At 47.8% G+C, this 17,486-nt stretch overlaps 1 protein-coding gene across 8 annotated transcripts in view; it reads left to right on the top strand.

Moving 5' to 3' along the window:
- The window catches only part of ZC3H7B (zinc finger CCCH-type containing 7B), a 41,255-nt gene extending 25,349 nt beyond the window's left edge, over nt 1-15,906 (top strand). For 7 of the 8 annotated variants that reach the window (XM_065742952.1, XM_065742948.1, XM_065742945.1 and 4 more), the window contains exons 16-23: nt 349-530; nt 4,226-4,311; nt 9,593-9,726; nt 10,988-11,093; nt 12,234-12,342; nt 13,608-13,741; nt 14,414-14,577; nt 15,181-15,906. In XM_065742952.1, the coding sequence (XP_065599024.1) occupies nt 349-530; nt 4,226-4,311; nt 9,593-9,726; nt 10,988-11,093; nt 12,234-12,342; nt 13,608-13,741; nt 14,414-14,577; nt 15,181-15,373 (1,108 nt within the window). In that variant the 3' untranslated portion in view covers nt 15,374-15,906. Of the gene's footprint in view, nt 1-348; nt 531-4,225; nt 4,312-9,592; nt 9,727-10,987; nt 11,094-12,233; nt 12,343-13,552; nt 13,742-14,413; nt 14,578-15,180 lie in introns of those variants that run through there. The other variant, XM_065742951.1, reaches the window with a different exon arrangement.
- The last annotated feature ends 1,580 nt before the right edge of the window (nt 15,907-17,486 follow it).

The raw sequence follows: 17,486 nt of genomic DNA, 5'->3' as shown, positions 1-17,486 counted from the left end.
TGTCAGGTGCACGGTAATACAACCCCTTCTGTCTCCTGGCAACCCGAGGCTTAGGAACTTTGCTGAGCCAGAGGACTTTGTGTATTTGCTCCATGTTTTTGAGATGGATCTGATTTCTAAACTTGAACTCATCACCCATGGGCTGAGAAGGTTGCAAATATGTACCTAGAGCTGAGACAGTCTGAGAGGGCAGCAACTTGGTTTCCCAGGTGTTTTCCTAGAGTTCACATCTCCTAGAGTTGATCTGTGTCCTTTGCCTGTCCAGTCAAGTATATGAAAACCAGATGCGAGGAGGAGGGGGAGGAGATTGGAGCTCTGATGACTCACATTTCTCTGGCCTGGCTGTAGGTGTCTGGTCCACATCGTGCGTTCCACATCCCTGAAATACTCCAAGATCCGGCAGTTCCAGGAACACTTTCAGTTTGACGTGTGCCGGCATGAGGTGCGCTACGGCTGCCTGCGTGAGGACAGCTGCCACTTTGCTCATAGTTTCATTGAGCTCAAGGTCTGGCTACTGCAGCAGTATTCAGGTGAGTGTGGCTTGGTGCAGGACAGGTGATGGATACACCTTAAGTTTCTTATAGAAAGCCAGTTGAGAAGGGAAGGAGCTGATGTGGGAGTGCTGAAAAGTTGTTGCTCACTTGTGCCTATGCTTTATCTCCTCAAGAGACACAAAATAGTGCTGAGGTGTTCTGTGACATGATTTGGCCCTTGTCCCTTTACAGGAGCGAGTGTAAACTGCAAACTGGGAGGCTTTTCCTTTGGGACCAGCTGTAAAAGTTGAAATGAAATTAGGTAGAGTTGAATCCTCAAAGGTTTTGATGCATAAATCCTGCAGAAGGTCTTAAAGAGCATTTGGGACTTGTAATTAACATCTGGCACAGCAAGAGTAGTAGTATGCACAGGTGACAAAGCAGTTACAAAAGGCAAACTGTGCATCTCTAGTTTCTCTGAACAAATTCACCAACAGTGTGAAATGACAAGATTCTTGGTGTTTCCCCCCAAAAATTTGATGTTATACCTCTGAAGAGGCTACTACAGGAATTATGTTCAGGTCACGCATACAATTACACTGCTACATCTGGCATTTTCACTCCTCTCTCTCTCTCTCTGACAGTGCTGGAGGGTTTTTCTTGCTGCTCTTCTGTTAACTGAGTAGATGTTGGTCCACCCACAAGGTTGCCTGGATGCTTTTTTTGCTATAGGGTCTTGTTTAGTGTAGAATCCAGCCTGGTAATGAGAATGCTTTAGAGAGGAAACATGTTTTAAATTTTCCTTACCATTCTTTGATGTAATTGGAGGCAACTAACTCAGTTTACTGTTCAACTCCCTGTCACTGTTGTTCATGCAGTCCTCAGCCTTTTCTTGGCTCATGAAGGACAGTGAAGAACAAGTAGCATACTGTGGCAAATGCCATCTCTATTCTTCCCAATTGGCTTCACTTCCTTGTGACCACAGGAAATAAAAAAATTACAACACTAGAGTTTCTAAGATGATGTGTTGCTTGTGAACCATATGTAGGATTGCTCCACTAAATGCTCATGATATTGTGTGTAGTACTCTGAGTGTTCTGGTATTCAAGCACCCCGCTCTTTTCGTCACCCCATACTTTTTTTTAATTATTTTTAGAAGTTTTTTTGCTCCCTCTCTCCTTCTTCCTTCCTCTTCTACCTGTAGAAGAAATAGATTGATCTTTGCCTCTTGCCTCCTTTTCTTGAAGGAGTCACTTTCAAAAGAGAAGCTGAGGAGATAAAGCAAGCTAAGAGTTTAGCTGCAGCAGTTTTCAGTAAGTCTTGTGCTTATTCTTATCTCTTTCAACAACAGCACAGCCATAATCTTTATTTTTCTGTAGAGTAGGGGATATGAGCCTGTTCTCCTTCTGACTTTTCCTTTCTAGTTTGATAGATTATTACCTCTCTTAAGTACAGACCTTGTGAAGGCAACAGGTGAAAGATAGTTGTCACCAGTCTCTGAGAAGGCCTTGGCCTTTGAACAGAGCTTGATTTAGGCATCAAGTGCTCTGCAAGGAAGGGAGCATCCATCATTCAGAGCAGCTTGCATTTGAAACCAGTGGGCTGTTGCATTTCACAGCCATTTGAGCTTTTACAGAGCATGTGGCTTTGTTCATGGGGATAATGGATTGTACTTGCAGAGTGAAGGTTCCCATGATTTGAAAATGTGAGTGGGCTGCTTCTTTCTTCAGTGTGGCTATGCATGGACATACCTTGCTATCTCCTTCTGTCACTGCAAATCAGAGCCTCTGTGCTCACTAGTGATGTTGCAAAAGGTGCTGAAGAGTTAAAAGTAATCAGCATATGGGCCTTTTGCTTCCCAGAGTTTCTCTTTGGGATAGTTCATGCTTTGAATTGGAAAACATTGTTTCATATCTGGGAGTGTTTTCCAACCTCTATATTTCTAGACCGTATTGTTGAGTTGGTTCAGATTTCTGGGAGTGGGAGAAGGCAGTCACTTAGTAAGGACTTCATTTCAAATTCAGTCTTCTGACAGGAGCTGTGTATTTTTTTTCCTGCTGTTTCTGCATGCCCAGGGTCATAACGCAGGAGTGAAAAATGGAATTGATGGAGGCTGCATTGGCCCTTTCTCTGCCAGATCCAGTGCAGTGAATTAACTCTTCACTGTGGATTTCCCAGCTTTATAGTTTTTGCCCCCAAAGTATAGATCAGGGCTGTGTCCATCCCTGGACTTCTTAGATGTGAGAGAGAGGGCTACAGTTAACTCTGCCTAGTGTCTTTTGGGATTAACAGCTATCAGGGAGAAAATCTACAAGCAGCACTTATCTGGGGAGTACCAGCTAGGCAGCCACTGCCATTTTGGAGGCCTCAGCAAAACTTCTTGGTGAAAGTCCTTTAATCCTGCCCAAACCCTGTACAAACAGCAGTATTATTGTCTGGCAGGGATTTGAATTGCTGAAATCACAGATGGGGAAATTGAGGTCAGGTGTACTGTGGCTTACCCAGGTTGCACACATCCTAAGCTGAGGTGAAAACTTGTGTTTGCCAACCCTTACGTTCTGGAACATGCTGACTCCTGAATCAGAGATCATGTCCATGTAGCGTGCCTGGGGAACACCAGACTTTGATAATAGAAGCTGCTGGTGAAAGCAAAGCAAGCAATTTTGTAACCCCTCTAGGCTGGGAGTACTGCACCAAGGCCATCCCCAGCATTCCACTTGTTGCTATCAACTGGCAGCTGTAAGATACTTCTTCTGTTTGTTCTGGCAGGTGTCTCAGGTCTTCACAGCACTTAAATAACACAGCTTATCTCTAGTGGAGCCTGTTCTCACATTGAACTTAATAGTTCTTAATTGGAGCCAGTTCCTATTTTTACATAATTTCAATATTTAGTGCTCTGTGAATTGCAGTACCCATCTAATCTGGTTGGTGCTGACAGAGGCTGATACTTTACCACTTGAGTTGGCCAGGAGCATATTCCTTAGACAAAGTCTGACCAACCCTTCTTCTTGCTGGCTGATGCGTTTCTGATTCCTGAAACCTAGCAGATCTTTTCTTGCTGGTTAGAGAGAAGCAGCTGTTTCTTTGTTGGTTTTGCACTTTTGGTCTTCCCTTTCTACCTTGGCTGGACTATTGAAATTCAACCTTTTTTTTTTTTTTTTTTTTTTTTTTTTTACTAATTGATTGATGAACACTCAACTTGAAGTGTGTAGCAGGCTAATTAATTCCAGCAGGGATTAGGTGAGAATTCTGGGGGCTTGAAGATTCTAGATGTCTCAGACAGTGGCATATCTGTAATCTTCCAAGCAAAAACTCCAGTGTACAATAGATCAGCAGTAACAAAATGTCATCTTTAGAGTCTTGAGTAGATGAGTTCATTTGGTGTTGGTCAAGGTCTTGATCCCTAGTCAAGAATCAACATCTTGGAGGCAGTATCTGAGGTTCTTTGTACGCAGTCTGAGAAGAATGCCAGATCTTAATATGCTCAGAAGATTAAACTCTTCTCATTTTGCCTACTTGGAGTGAGAATGCTGGAGAGAGATCCTTCCCTACCTTGTTTTTTGGACAAGTTCTGTGGTGGTGTTGGATCCCCTCACAACCCACCTCCTGGTGTTCCTGGTGGGACTGTTGGGAGCTGATAGCCACACGGGATTCCTAAGGTCCAGTGCTGGAAGCCCTGCCAGTCCTCCCTCCCTCCCTCTCTTCTGTTGACCAAATGGAGTAGCTCAGCCCTGTCTCTTCCTTGTTCCCAGGAATGACTCATGAAGATATTGTGCAGGAATCTAAGAAGTACTGGCAACAGATGGAGGCACATGCCAGCAAACCAACCAACAGCATGGTAAGGTGCTTCTAAAGCTTGCAGCCTGGTTTTGCTTCTAACTGTTCCAGCACATTTTCTCTCTTCTCCTCTCAATATTGTGCCTTGGGCCAGACAGGTCCCAGCAAACCAGGCTGGCCACTGCAGAGGAGGAGTGCCATAAGCTTTCTGTTTTGCAGCGCTTGTGATGATCTTTGCACCTTGTTTAGCATCATTGTATCTGCACAGTTCAGTGGTGGGGAGAAGCCTTCAGAGCATAGAGGGCGACACGCAGAGAATGGTGCTTCTTTCAACATCTTGCTAGTGAAACTGAGAGACTTTGGGGGCCCTGTGCACACAAAGTGGGGATCAGAGGGGTCCTGCTGCCCTTTAGTGGCTAAGGGATGATATGGCAAGTTGGAAGGACTGTAAGAAATGACTTATGATCTGTGGGACTACTCAATGCAGGACTGTGTGGAACCTGTGGCTCAGGTGCTGTTGGGGCTGGTCAGAGGCACCTCGATGGGAGGACAGGGTGAGCTTTGTCTCTGCTTTGTTCCACCTGTCTTTCAGTATGGGAAAATGTATCTTTGGCTGCACTTGAAGCACTGCTAGGAGATTTATCTGGAGAGGCATTTTACAAGCAAAGGGCACCTCTTTGTTTGCTTTATTCCAGCTCACTGGCTATGGGTGGTGCCACCTTATCCTTTCATTCCTCCAAGGAGGTGTTCTGTAGCACAGGAGCAGAGCCCACCGGGTGAGGTTGATTCGTAGCCCTGAGACTGAACTAAAGCAGTTTTTGTCATTAGAACAGCAATTTTCTGTTCCTTAGTTACTTTCAAAAGATAAATCTGATGAGATACGTCATGCCTCCTAGCAAGCTTGTAGGGGTAGGAGAAATCCTCTCCCCTGCAAAATGATGGTGAAAGCATTGTGAATCCGTTTTGTTTCTACCTGACAGCTTTCTTCCTCTCGTGGAGGCCTGTGCCTTACTGCCAGAGCAGGGGTCATTCACCTTTGTTTGGGACTTTCCACCAACAGCCTCCTTACAGCACTGAATACAACTTCTGTGCACCCTGGAAGAAGATGTTTTGTAGGACAGGAGTCTGACTCATGTGGTGTATGGCAGCATTTTTGGAAAAGCATCCGTGATCAGCATGATTTAGCCCACTAGGAAGGACTCAGGTGACTTGTAGTGGTGTTCTCAGTGTGCTGAATGCCCAGCTGTCTACTGGTTGTGCTGCATGAGATGGAGTCATCTGTTGAAATGCTCAGCAACGTTTGTGCATATTCTGCTGTCATGGGTTGAAATGACTGGGGGAGAGGGTGCTGACTGAGGAATGGGAAGCAGCAGTCAGGAGTAACCAAGGTCACTAGTTCCCAAAGCTGTCTGACTTGCCTAAGTAACTTGTTCTAACCTGTCAGGAAACTGTAGGTTTGGTCCTGAAGGTATGAGATTAGTTTTTGCCATCTGTATATGTGAGAAGTGAAAAATCTGAATGGTCCCATCAGACAGAGCTGCCTATGCTCTCTTTCTAGTGTGGCATGGAGACAGAGACAGATACCTGCATCTCCGTGGGGGAGGAAACTAAGTGTGAATCTGCAGCAGTTTGTGACAGTGGCTGGATTTATCTCAGCAGTCCCTGCCTCATGGAGAATGAAGTCTAGTGACTGGTTCTGTCCTGCCTGCAATAGAGCTGCTGTTGTTTTCCAGAAAGCTCTGTCTTGTCGTTCTCTGTATAATGTTGAGTAAAACAATATTGATGGACAGCTGTATTTTTGAAGCCTTTGTAGCATTAAGTTCACCTTGCTGCTGTTAGAAGCTGTATGCAAGGCATGGTCAGAGCATGTCCACTGAAGCACATGAGCTCGAGATGCTCATTATGGGTTTCATTTCTGGCTGTTAGGGCTTGCAGGGAGCAGAGGCTGAGGAAGAGAAATGCCAGTGCCTGTTACATCAGCCATGAGGGGATGGGCAGAGATCTGTTGTTTCAGGGTCCTGTGGGCACTGTTTCATACTGATGGTTGATACAAAGTCTGATTGCACCCCCCACATGCCAGGTGCAGAGCTGGATTTACCCTGAGCCCTTCCAGGACTTCAGTTTGTTCAGAGGTGAAACAGCAGCCTTGTTGATACAGCCAGAACATGCTTACTAGTGGTACCTTCAGTTATCTGTAGGACTTGGCAGCCTATCACTGGGCAGGGAGGCCGTCAAGTCAGTCAGACACCTCTGTTTGCAGTAGCAGACCATGGCTTGGGCATCAGCACATATTCGGGCAGAGGGCTTTGCTCTGGGATGAGACACAGGCTTGCTGCTGAAGACCCTGGCGGCAGCAATAATGTATCTGTTGAGCGATGTTTAGTTTTGCCATTATGTTCCCCAGTTCAAGCAGGCTAATGTGACTGAGAGTTTTCTCAGCGTCCTTCCAGCTTTTGAAGTTGGCCTCCTGGCAAAGACAACTTCCCAGGATTGCTGTAAAAACAGACCTCTTCTTCCCATCGTCCAGTATGATCCACGCTTGCCCTGGCACCCTCTGGTCAGAGGAAGCCAAGTCCTTCACAGGGATTTTGCAGCAGTTTTGTCGCAGCAGCCAGTTGGACACAGCAGCTGCGGGTCATCCGGCTGTGGAGAAGAGAGGCATGCAGCATACAGGCACCTGGCAGCTGTGATGACACAGAAGATTTAGCAAGAAATGGAGGATGACAGTACACTTCTTGCTAAACACTTGTCAAGGATCTCATACTCAGTCCCACCTATTGGTGCCACATAGGCTGCTGTAGGAGTAAGCCGTGTGGCTGCTGATGGAAGAGGCAGTCATCAGGAGAGACAGCTGTAGGTAGATGGGTGTCCTCAACTGGCGGTGCACCCCAGGAACTGAGGGGTTTAAGCCTTCGTTTTTTCTGTTTCTTGAGGGCTGTTTTGTTTCACCCTCCTGGCCAGCTGCAGAACTGCCATACAAACTAGTCCCAGAATTAGCAGCTTCAGCAGGGAGAGGAAAGGATATTCCCTCCCTGTCATAAGTGATACTTGTACCTAAATACAGCTCACTCAGGTGACTGAGTAACCCAGGCCATAATGTTGTCCCCCAAGGGCACCCAGATCCTCCAGAGATTTTAGTACGACTGAAAGGACTTCCTGTAGCTGGGAGACAGGAGTGGTAGTGCTGGGGCTTTGCTTTTTGCAAAGCCTCAAGTGGAGAGCTGTTGCGCCAAAGACTTTATTTATTTGGTTGCCATGGTGCGCAGCTAACACTATATTGTCTGGCTTTAGAACAAGGGGTGGTGCCACAGCCAGAGGCGCTTTTGCCTGGCTTGGTCTGCTACAGCCTCATGTGATACTAATTTCCACACTGCTGGTTATCAGCAGCCTGCCAGGTATGTGTCTTGCCTTTACAAATACAGTCATGTAGAGGCAACAGCAGCAGCTTTGATTTTTGTTTTGCTCGTAATCCTCTGGGAGCATACATGGGCACTGGATTATTGACCAGCAGTTGGAATGACTCTCGTGAAGATATGCATAGGGCTTCATTTTGTCAAGAATTTCTGAAAAAGCCACCTAGGGCACCAGAATTACCTGAGGAACATCTTTTCTCCCTCTTCAATCTGTTGTGACTTCTGGAGCCACTCAGTTTTTCTTTTTGCTGGGTCAGCAGATTTGAGCTGAGCTTCATGGCTGTACTGTGGAATCTGTTGCCTGGCAGATAGTGTTGGGCTGATAAAAGCCAGTATAGTGGTTGCTGTCTTGTTATTTACACCAAGTGGAGATTAGAAATGCTGTTGAAATGCCACATTTGAGAGTAAGACACCTTACTGCCTTCTATGGTATCCCAAAACTCAACCCTGTTCATCCCACAGCTGGCCACTTTAATGTGTTCTTGGTGGCCACTGGTGGTGGCAGACACCATCAGAAAGGCCACCTTGAAGGCAAGCAGCCAGAATCAACGCTGCTTTGCAAGAGTGATGGTGGTTCTCCAGAAGTCCTTTTGCAGTGAGAGCACCTTTGCAGTCTCCACAAGCAAAGGTCAGCTCTCTGGGTAGCTTTGCACAGATCTGGATGGCCTCTGCCTGGTCTGCTTCAAAAGACTGGAGGTTGCAGAGTGGTAATCAGTAGTTTATGTTGTGTTTCCTGGGAGATGCTTTGATTCTCCACCACCCTGCATTTGCTGTTTTCAACAGGTGATGAGTGCAGGATCCACACTACTGCTGTTGCTGGGAAAAGCTAGCTCCTCTGGCACACTACTTACTCCTTGTGAGATGCTCAGGGCTAGAAGTGAAGGCATGGCAGCTGTGGGAGCTGCTTGCATGGTTAGCAGCTACTGAGCTGCTTACTGATATGTCACCTTTGTGTTTCACAGTTGGCTCAATCACCAGGATGTTCTTCTAGTCTCTTGCTTGTACCCTCACATATACCCATGCCCAGAGCTGCCAGCTTGCAGTCAGGTTTGCTCTTTGGTTTGGAAATGAACAGGAGACACTAGCACTGTGTCAGCCAGTGATGGTATAAAATTTAAATGACTTTTCAGAGATTTACTGACATAATGCAAGGCAGTGGTGATATGAGACTTGCTCAGGTTGTTAGTTTTTTGTTCCTGCACAATCTGTTGGTCATAATCCCAAAGCAGCCTCTCAAGATGATGACAGTTTAAAGGCCAATTAAGCTAAGTGGCTGAGAGGATATGAAGTGTGGGTTTTTATGGTTGTACCTCTGTCCAGAGATTGTAATTAACTGCCTATGAAACTTATAGCAAAGGACCTGTGAGGGATGGAAACCTGCCCAGAAGTGTATTTGAAAAGTATTAACAAGAGGACTCCACTCTGATTTAGGTATTTCAAATGCTAGGTGTAACACGAGCCTCTTGGTCCAAAAGCAGCTCCTGCCTCCTGTCACAGCCTGGCTTCCTCCCCAGGGGCTCCTCAAGCTGTGCAACAGAGCTCTCCATGCGTAGCAAAGAGGATATGGGTTGCCCTCCCTGCAGGGAAGCAGGGATTAAGCACAGGGGCAGGTCTTGCCGGGCTTGTCTGTACATGGAGATACACTGCAGGGGTTTGGCAGCCAGGCCTGGTCAGTGCTGGAAGTTGCCAGGCTGGCTGTGCTCTGGGCCAGAAGTCAAAACACAGGAAATCATGCTGAAGCAAGCACTAGTTTCACTCCTGTCTGGTATCTGGATGGGCCACCAGCTAACTGTGGAGGAGGAGTCCTGGGCTGTTTCTGTTTTAATCCAACTAGTCGCTGGCACATGGGTGCACCAGGAGCTGACAGTGTGGCATTTTTAGGGGTGTGTTTTGGCTTTTTTTGCCTGAGGTGCTGATTCTCTTCCCCAGGCTTCTCCCCGGGCTCCCACATCGAGCACCTTCGACCTCCAGATGAAATTTGTGTGTGGCCAGTGCTGGAGGAACGGACAGCTGGTGGAACCAGATAAAGACCTCAAGTACTGTAGTGCCAAAGCCCGCCACTGGTGAGCAATGCAACCTCCTCTTTCCCCCAGTCCTCCCAAAGGGCAGGAATTTCTCCTCTTACATTCTCCAGGGCTTCATTTGGTATTCATTTGGTATTGTTGGAAGAGGCTGTAAGGTTTCCTAGCAGCATCTTCACCCTCAGGATGTTTTATAGTGAGCATTGCAGGTAGCTGTTTTCCAGTTTCCAGCTCTCTTCATTACTGCTCATACCTGCTGCCAGCACTGTGCGTAGTGCATCACAGGCAGACTCTTAATCCTAGTGCTTGCAGCAGCTCCTGCAATTCCCTTTCATCCAGCTGCTATCGTTCCTCCTTTGCAAGGTCACTTAGATAGTTCTGCTCTGTACTTCTTTATACTGTGCTGTTTGAAGATGTCTGTCATATCACTATTAGCAATTATTTAAGGCATTCTACTTCTTTTAAAATTCATTTCCTTGTCCCTTTTGTTGCTTTTGTTGTTCCTCCCTGACATGTCTTGTTTATTTATACCTCCAAGTTACCTGGGGCCATTGGGTTTGATAGAAAGGGCATATCAGCTGGAAAAGGGCCGTTGGTCCATGGAAACTGTGGCCCCTATCACCTAGGGAACTTGGCAGCATAGGATGGAAAGGTTTATAGGATATCAGGTCCCAAAACATAAGCAGTTCAGCATCCTATTGTAAATGTAAGACCTTTGATGAAAAAGACATAGAGGCAGGAGTTGCTGGAGAAAGTGAGAAGGGAGAGGATTACTTCCTGAAATGGAAAGATAACACCTCTGTGAAGCTCCTGAACAGAGCTGGGGCTTTTGCCCAGGGTAGCTCCTGGTGATCACTCACTAGTGCTGCCTGAGAATTAGTACTTAATGTTTGTAAGACAGTGTTTGTAATGACTTGCATTTCTACTGCACCTTTCAAGCAGAAAATATTCCCAAATGTTTTTCATGGATCTTGTTGCACAAGAATTGGCTGTGCCAAAGGGTGGAATGCAGCTGTTTAGTAATCCATGGTGATGCCACGCAAGACATGGGGGAAAGTTCTGTGGCTTTATGAGAAGATACATCCCAGGAAACATGTAAGAAGTACAGGGAAAAATCCTCCTAAACACCCTTCTTCTGACTTCTCTGCCAACGATGTGGATATCTAGGAGCAGATAGATAGTGGCAGGAACAAGCTGAACTGTAGGATCTGGTCACCTCTCCATGTTCAAGAGGTCTCTGAGGAAAACAAAGCTTTGTTTTGCTCTTCTTTTTACTTCTATTGATGTATTCTCTCTTTCTCAGTTGGACAAAGGAACGTCGAGTTCTGCTGGTGATGTCCAAAGCGAAGAAGAAGTGGGTGTCTGTCCGACCACTGCCTTCCATCCGCAACTTCCCACAGCAATATGATGTAAGCCCCATCAATGGCTCAGCCAGGTGCCCCTTCCCTCCCAGCGCTGTGCAGTGCTTTGAGCCGCTGTAGACCTGGCTGGGAAGCGGGCACGTGGTGTTGGCTGAGGTATGAGAGCAGGACAAACTGAAGGCAGCGATATCTCAGAGGCATCCAGCAAAATGGTGGAGCAGGAAAAGGAGCAGCACTCTTTTGAAATACTCAGTTACACACGTATGCAAGTTTCTGTCGCTGTTGTTAATGCAGACGCCGTCTCTAGAACTGGTTGGCACAGGGTTTGCAGATGAGGTTTAAGTCTTCCCTTATGTCAAGGTTTCTCAATGTGGGTGAGAGGCAAGATGGAGTACTGGGGAGAAGCCTATCCCTGCCTTTGCTGTGTCTGGTCTGCTGTCTGTTGTGAAACTTGCCCAAATTGTGTTTTGAAAACAAAACTAAGAGCTCAGCTAAAAGGCCTTATGCTACGAGGAAGACAGTAGATATCCAACCTCTGTCCCCAACTCCAAATGTAGCAAACAGTTATTGCTCTCTCCCTCTCTTTTCCTTTCTCCCAAAAAAGGGAAAGCTCCTCTCCCTGCTGCCGCATGGGATCCCCTGTGTCCATGTCCAGGTGTGAGGCCATCTCTGAGGTCTTCGTTCAGCACTCTCGAGTTGAAGGCCTGTTGCTAGAGGCTGGGAGGGGGCAGCAAGAGTTGATTATGGTTGCTGCAGTAGGAGATGAGGTTCACACGTCAATAGCAGGTTGCCGAAGGTTTGTCTCTGCCTGCTTGGAGATGGCTGGAGAATGTGTCACCTTTGGGGCCAGCAGTGTGACCAGCAGGAGACACTGTTGAGTCAGTCCAGGTCGCTGCCTGCTGCCTTCCCCAGGGCGGGTTGCATATCGGAAGGGCACTTAGGGAGAGGCCAAGTGCTGAAGCTGAGCTTCCTCTGAGGCTGAGATGCTTCTGTGTTTATAGGGAAATCTTACCTCTCACGTCAGAGGGAGCTTGAAGAAAAGAGGCGCGAGTTAATGACATGATGTGTCCTGTTCTGTGACCTCTCTTGCCTGCAGTTTAACACCCTTATTGTTTTTTTGAGCCCATTTTTCTCTCTAGCAAGGAATGCTTGTGCAGATGCTAAGTCTTGCTCTCTGTCTTTCAACAGTTGTGTATCCATGCACAAAATGGCAGGAAATGCCAGTATGTGGGCAACTGCTCCTTCGCCCATAGTCCTGAGGAGAGAGACATGTGGACCTTCATGAAGGAAAATAAAAGTGAGTGTGGGAAACATGGGCTGTGGGTGCAGGCTCTGTTCAGACTTATTCCTGACGGGCTGTTGCCCCTGGCATTTCCCTAAAAAAGCTTCAGTGGCACTGACATCAGCTGGTCCCCACACAGCTCTGTGCCCATGGGAGCAGCAGTAGGGCTCATGGGGGGACCATCAGCTCTCTGACAGCCATTGCTTATTCAGGCCAACAGCAAGCTGGGGAAAAAGATTCCTTGTGTTGCTCAGTTATTCAAGTGCTCACCTAGCTCTGGTGGGAGCTGCTGGAAAGCTTGAAGGATTTCAGGTTGTTTAGTCTTTGTGCTTGGATGGAGGGTCTTTCTCTGCTGTGCCAAATGCTGTTGTTTGTTGCAGTTCAGGTGCTTTTGTTACTGTGCCTTTTTAAAGCACATCAGACCAGTCTGGGTGTGTTTGTTCAAGCATGAAGGTGAATCTTCAAATGACAGCATTGTTTGAGTTTGGGGGAATTTGCATTAATTATTCCCCATTACCTTGAGCTCTTCAATTACCCATTTAGCAAGTAAATTATGAACGCATTGCACTTAGAGCATCACACTGCTGTCTGCAAACTCTTATTTTTCCATGGCCTCTCTCACAAACTGATCTTGAAAAGGCAGATGCGCAGTCACATCTTGCAGCCAAAATGTCCCAGTAGCATCCCAAATGGGTTTTAAACCAAAAGCACCAAGACACATTGAATGCACTCCTCTGGGCAGCATTTGAAATCTGAGGCAGGCTATCATTAGGACTTCCTCCCCTCCCTAGTGCTTCCTGTGACCAGCTTGCTTATGGGCTCTCCTCCTCCTTGAGCGCTGAGGATGAAGTGCAGGCTTAGAGGAAAGGGCTGGATCTAAATCCAGCCCCTGCCTTTGCTGGGGCTGCAGTGAGATGCCTGCTAGGGTCAAACAGAATCAAGCCTGATGGAGAATCACCTCATGGGGCGAAGTCCATGGAGATCTTGGGGCACCTTCTGTCCTCTGAATACTTTGTGAACCTGCTGTCATGGGTCCCCTTAATTTGTAGAAGACACCTCCCCACGTCAGGCTGGGGAACTGCAAATTTAGCTCCTCTGCCCACAGGTCTCATGTGGGGAAGTAACACCGGGCCTGCCGAGCACTGGCCTGAGCTCTGATGGCAGGAGCTGCTGCACTGGAGAGGGGAGGGAAGGGCTGCCCCCCCCATTCATCCTTTTCTCGTAGTTTGAGCACGGTGCGGGAGGTTGTCTGAGTGACTTCACGGGTCGCCTTTGTGCAGTACTAGATATGCAGCAGACCTATGACATGTGGCTAAAGAAACACAATCCTGGGAAGCCTGGAGAAGGAACGCCACTCACTTCGCGAGAAGGGGAGAAACAGATCCAGATGCCCACTGACTATGCTGACATCATGGTAAACAGCTTATCTCTTGTCTTTCATCCTTCTCCTTCTGTGCTCCAGTTATAAGCCAGAAGGGGCCGAATTGCTCTTCTGGGAAAGAGTCCATGCTGATGTAGGTTAAATGGACAGCTTGGAGCAGTACAGATGAGGTGGGAGGGGATTTACTGGGGCAGCAAGGCTTTGCAACAGCTTTTCTGTTAATCCTCAGGTGAGTAGGCGTCTACCTTGAGCTCCCTTTCACGTGGGCTCAGCCTCTCCCCAGGGTTCCTGCTCCTGGGGAAGCTGGGAAAACCACTGCTGGCCTGTGGGAAAAGAAGAGGAAGCTTAGGGATGAGCTGTATCTAGAGCACAGAGACCTGAGAAGATCAGAGGCAGATGTGTCTCCTTAGCCCAGGAATGGTGGCTGAGGGAAGAATTTGTGCTCCTGAGGGGTCTTGCATTGTCTGAGTGCCTCGCAGTCAGCTTGAGCTGCGGGTGGACTCAAAGTATCTCTTCTGCTTCCCTTCAGTGGCAGCACAAAGGCCTGAAAATGATGTGGCAGGGAAGCGTGCGAGGTCTTAGAGTGAGGTGAGCATCCAGGATGCTCTGGAGGCAGATGGGGAGAGGTGATGCCAGCGTGGGGAAGGCCGGTGGGTGTGAATATTGATGCACTGACTGGCCTCTTGTCCTTCCTGCACCGGTTAGATGGGCTACCACTGCTGGCTCTGTGGGAAGAACAGCAACAGCAAGAAGCAATGGCAGCAGCACATCCAGTCAGAGAAGCACAAGGAGAAGGTCTTCACCTCAGACAGTGACTCCAGCTGCTGGAGCTACCGCTTCCCCATGGGCGAGTTCCAGCTCTGTGAAAGGTACCATGCACACGGCTCTGTTTGATCCCAGAAGTGATGACTGCTCAGTGGTAACAAAAAAAAAAAACAAAAAACATTTCCAGACACACAACTTCAGAAAAGGGGAGCGAGCTTCAAGTCTGCCCCCTGTAGCCATAATGTGCCCAGCTCTCGGTCTGCTGAACTCAGTTCTTGGGGGAATCCCAGATGCTTTATGAAGTTGTTTGAATGTCTCACGCCCTCTGAATCAATGCCTTGAGGTGCCTTCAGAAGGCTTATGATGGTTAGAAATGCCATTTTGGTTGGAGAGAAGGCTGTGTCTCTTGTGGCTGCTTTAGAGTTTCCTGGCATTTCCTCTCTTGGGTGGTGGCTTCTTCTGGTCCCTGCTGGTCCAGCTCTAGCTCACACCATTTCATTCTTTTGACTGAGGCTCCTCATAGGTGCTGCTGTTTCTGTGTACAGCTCTCTGTTTGCCTTCCTTTGGCCGTATGCAGGTTGTAGGAGAATCACCTCACCCTTAGCAGGGAGAGTTTGCAGCCAGCTTTGGTGGAGCCTCACAGATGGGGAGCTCAAACCCCCGTCCTGGTGGGGGATCCCTGCTGACAGTGCCGCTTGTGCTGACAGGTTCCAGAAGAGCAAGGCCTGCCCCGAAGGAGAAGAATGTCGCTATGCCCACGGCCAGGATGAGCTGACAGAGTGGCTAGACCGGAGGGAGGTGCTGAAACAGAAATTGGCCAAAGCCCGCAAAGACATGCTGCTCTGCCCCCGGGACGACGACTTTGGGAAATACAACTTCCTATTGCGGGATGATGTATAGTAAGGGCCGGGGGGAGCCTGGTGGCTGGAGAAGTGCAGGATGGGTTTTCCAAGTGAGGCAGTAGCAGGGCGAGCAAGATCCGTATCTCGCAAAGAGAACTTTTTCTTTTCTTTCATTTTAAGATTTTGAAACGATGATTTATTAGTGGTGAATGAAAACGTGAATTTGATTCTCCTCGGCCAGCGAACGCCGTGCTCACTGACTTTGTGATCCATCTTCTCTCTGTTTTTTTTTTCCCTAAATTCTCCTTTCTCTCCATCTTTTTGTTTTCGCTGTCCTTCGTTTAAAGGAATGGATCCAGGCTGTACTGGGATGTGAATCAGGGAACTTCTCTTACCGTTCCCCTGCCCTTCAATTGGGACTGTGGCTGCAGAGGTCAGGAAGACAGAGCTGAGAGGAAGGGCTAGATAGCTGGTGAAAAGGGGACCATGAAGTTCATGTGCTCCTTTTCTCAGTGCTGCAGAGCAAGCCTCGCAACTGGCCTGCTTTCCTGGGAGATCAGTACCAGAAGAACTGGGAACTGAAATGCAAAGAAGAAAAGCCACAAGATGGGGCTTAAAACATCTGGGTTTAAACCCCTACTGATTATATTCCCCTGAGGCATGCAACTGGAGCTGAGGAGGGTAACAGCCATCTAGTAGAAAGAGTGCAGATAAAAGCAGTTAAACTTCTTGTGACAGTGGGAACTGCGTTGTAAGTGACTATAGGCTGTTTTGGCTGTCTGTAACCAGGAAGCAAATCAGTGATGCCTCACTAGATGTCTTTCTCAAGAGTGTAACCCGTTTTTGGAGTGGCCAGTTTTGGTTCGTTATTTATCTGGTCTGACTGGTGCCAGTTAGACTGCAAAGTCATCTGGGAGGTGTAGTGGAGACGGTGACATGCCATGTCTCACTGTGCTCTGCACAGCAGGAGGGGTCAGGATGAAAGTTGTAACCAAAAGGAGTCTGTATTTCTCTGTCTGCTTGTTCCCCTCTTGCTCTTTAAATGGTGTGTGTTAGTGGTTACTTAGAGCTGAGTTTTACACTGCACCATCAGATGATGAGTTGATGGTTGGACTAGATGATTTTAGTGGACTTTTCCCACCTTATTGATTCTATGAACTCGGTGGGGATTGAATTAGAAGGACACCATGAAGCAGCACGGGTGTAACATGCAGGGCCTGGCACTGGTCATGCTTTGTAGATGGGAATTGAGCTGGAAGCATGTTTACAAGAGCTAGAGGTCCAGCCCAGACTCACTGGCCCTCAGCCCACTACTGGTTCTCCATCAGAGCCAAACCCCTGGCCAAGATTTTTGGTTTTCACAGTGGCAGCGGCAGGAGGCCTCACCTCTCTGTATGCCAGCCTCGTTCCTTCTGGTGTTCCCATCCTGTAAGCAGTAAACATGTCTTATCTTGAGCTTCCCTCTCATCTATCCTGCAGTCCAGCTGCACTCTTCAGTTTTGTTTGCATGGATGGCACCATCCTCTCCAACACAAAAGTGTCTCCTTTCCTGCCTTCATGATGATGTCATTTTTTGTATACAGTCTCCAGGACAGCAAGCTGAGAGCCCTTGGGGCTGGCAGGCAGCACTGTAAATATGATTTGGTAGTGTTCCACACGATGCTTTGGCATTGTTGAGTCCCTCTTTACCCTGCCTGCTCCCATATCCTTCAGGTTCCCAGCTTTGAGAGAGATGGGACATGGTGATGATATGCAGAAGATGCTGTGGGAACAGCTGGCACCTTTGTAAACCAGCCTGCAGGTGGCTGCATCAGCAGCACTGAGGTACTTACGGCCCAGGAGTAGAATGTGCTGCATGCTGGTCTTGGGTCTGGGTGGTGTGATGTGCCCCAAATAAGCCACATGTGCCTCTAAGCTTGCTTCCTCACCTGTGAAATGCTGAAGGGTCATTGTTTCCATGGGAGCTTCCCTTCTTGGCTGTAGATCTGCCCTGAGAGGGGCCTGGGCTGTGACATCTGATGAAACATGAGTGGCTTATGGTAGATCTGGGAGATGAGAGGAGGGAAGTGGCCATTTCCAGCTCTGCCTTATGAGAGGTGAAGGATGAGTGCCAGAAGGATCTGTGCAGATGGAGGAGGAAGAATGACCAGTGCAATATCAGACATGGCATT

This window comes from Cyrtonyx montezumae, unplaced genomic scaffold (assembly GCF_038088225.1).
Source record: "Cyrtonyx montezumae isolate F1298 unplaced genomic scaffold, pur_monq_1.0 scaffold_3, whole genome shotgun sequence".
NCBI classification, from domain to species: Eukaryota; Metazoa; Chordata; class Aves; order Galliformes; family Odontophoridae; genus Cyrtonyx; species Cyrtonyx montezumae.
The sequence above is the reverse complement of the archived record's forward strand: the minus strand, read 5'-3'. Positions and strand labels throughout refer to the sequence as shown.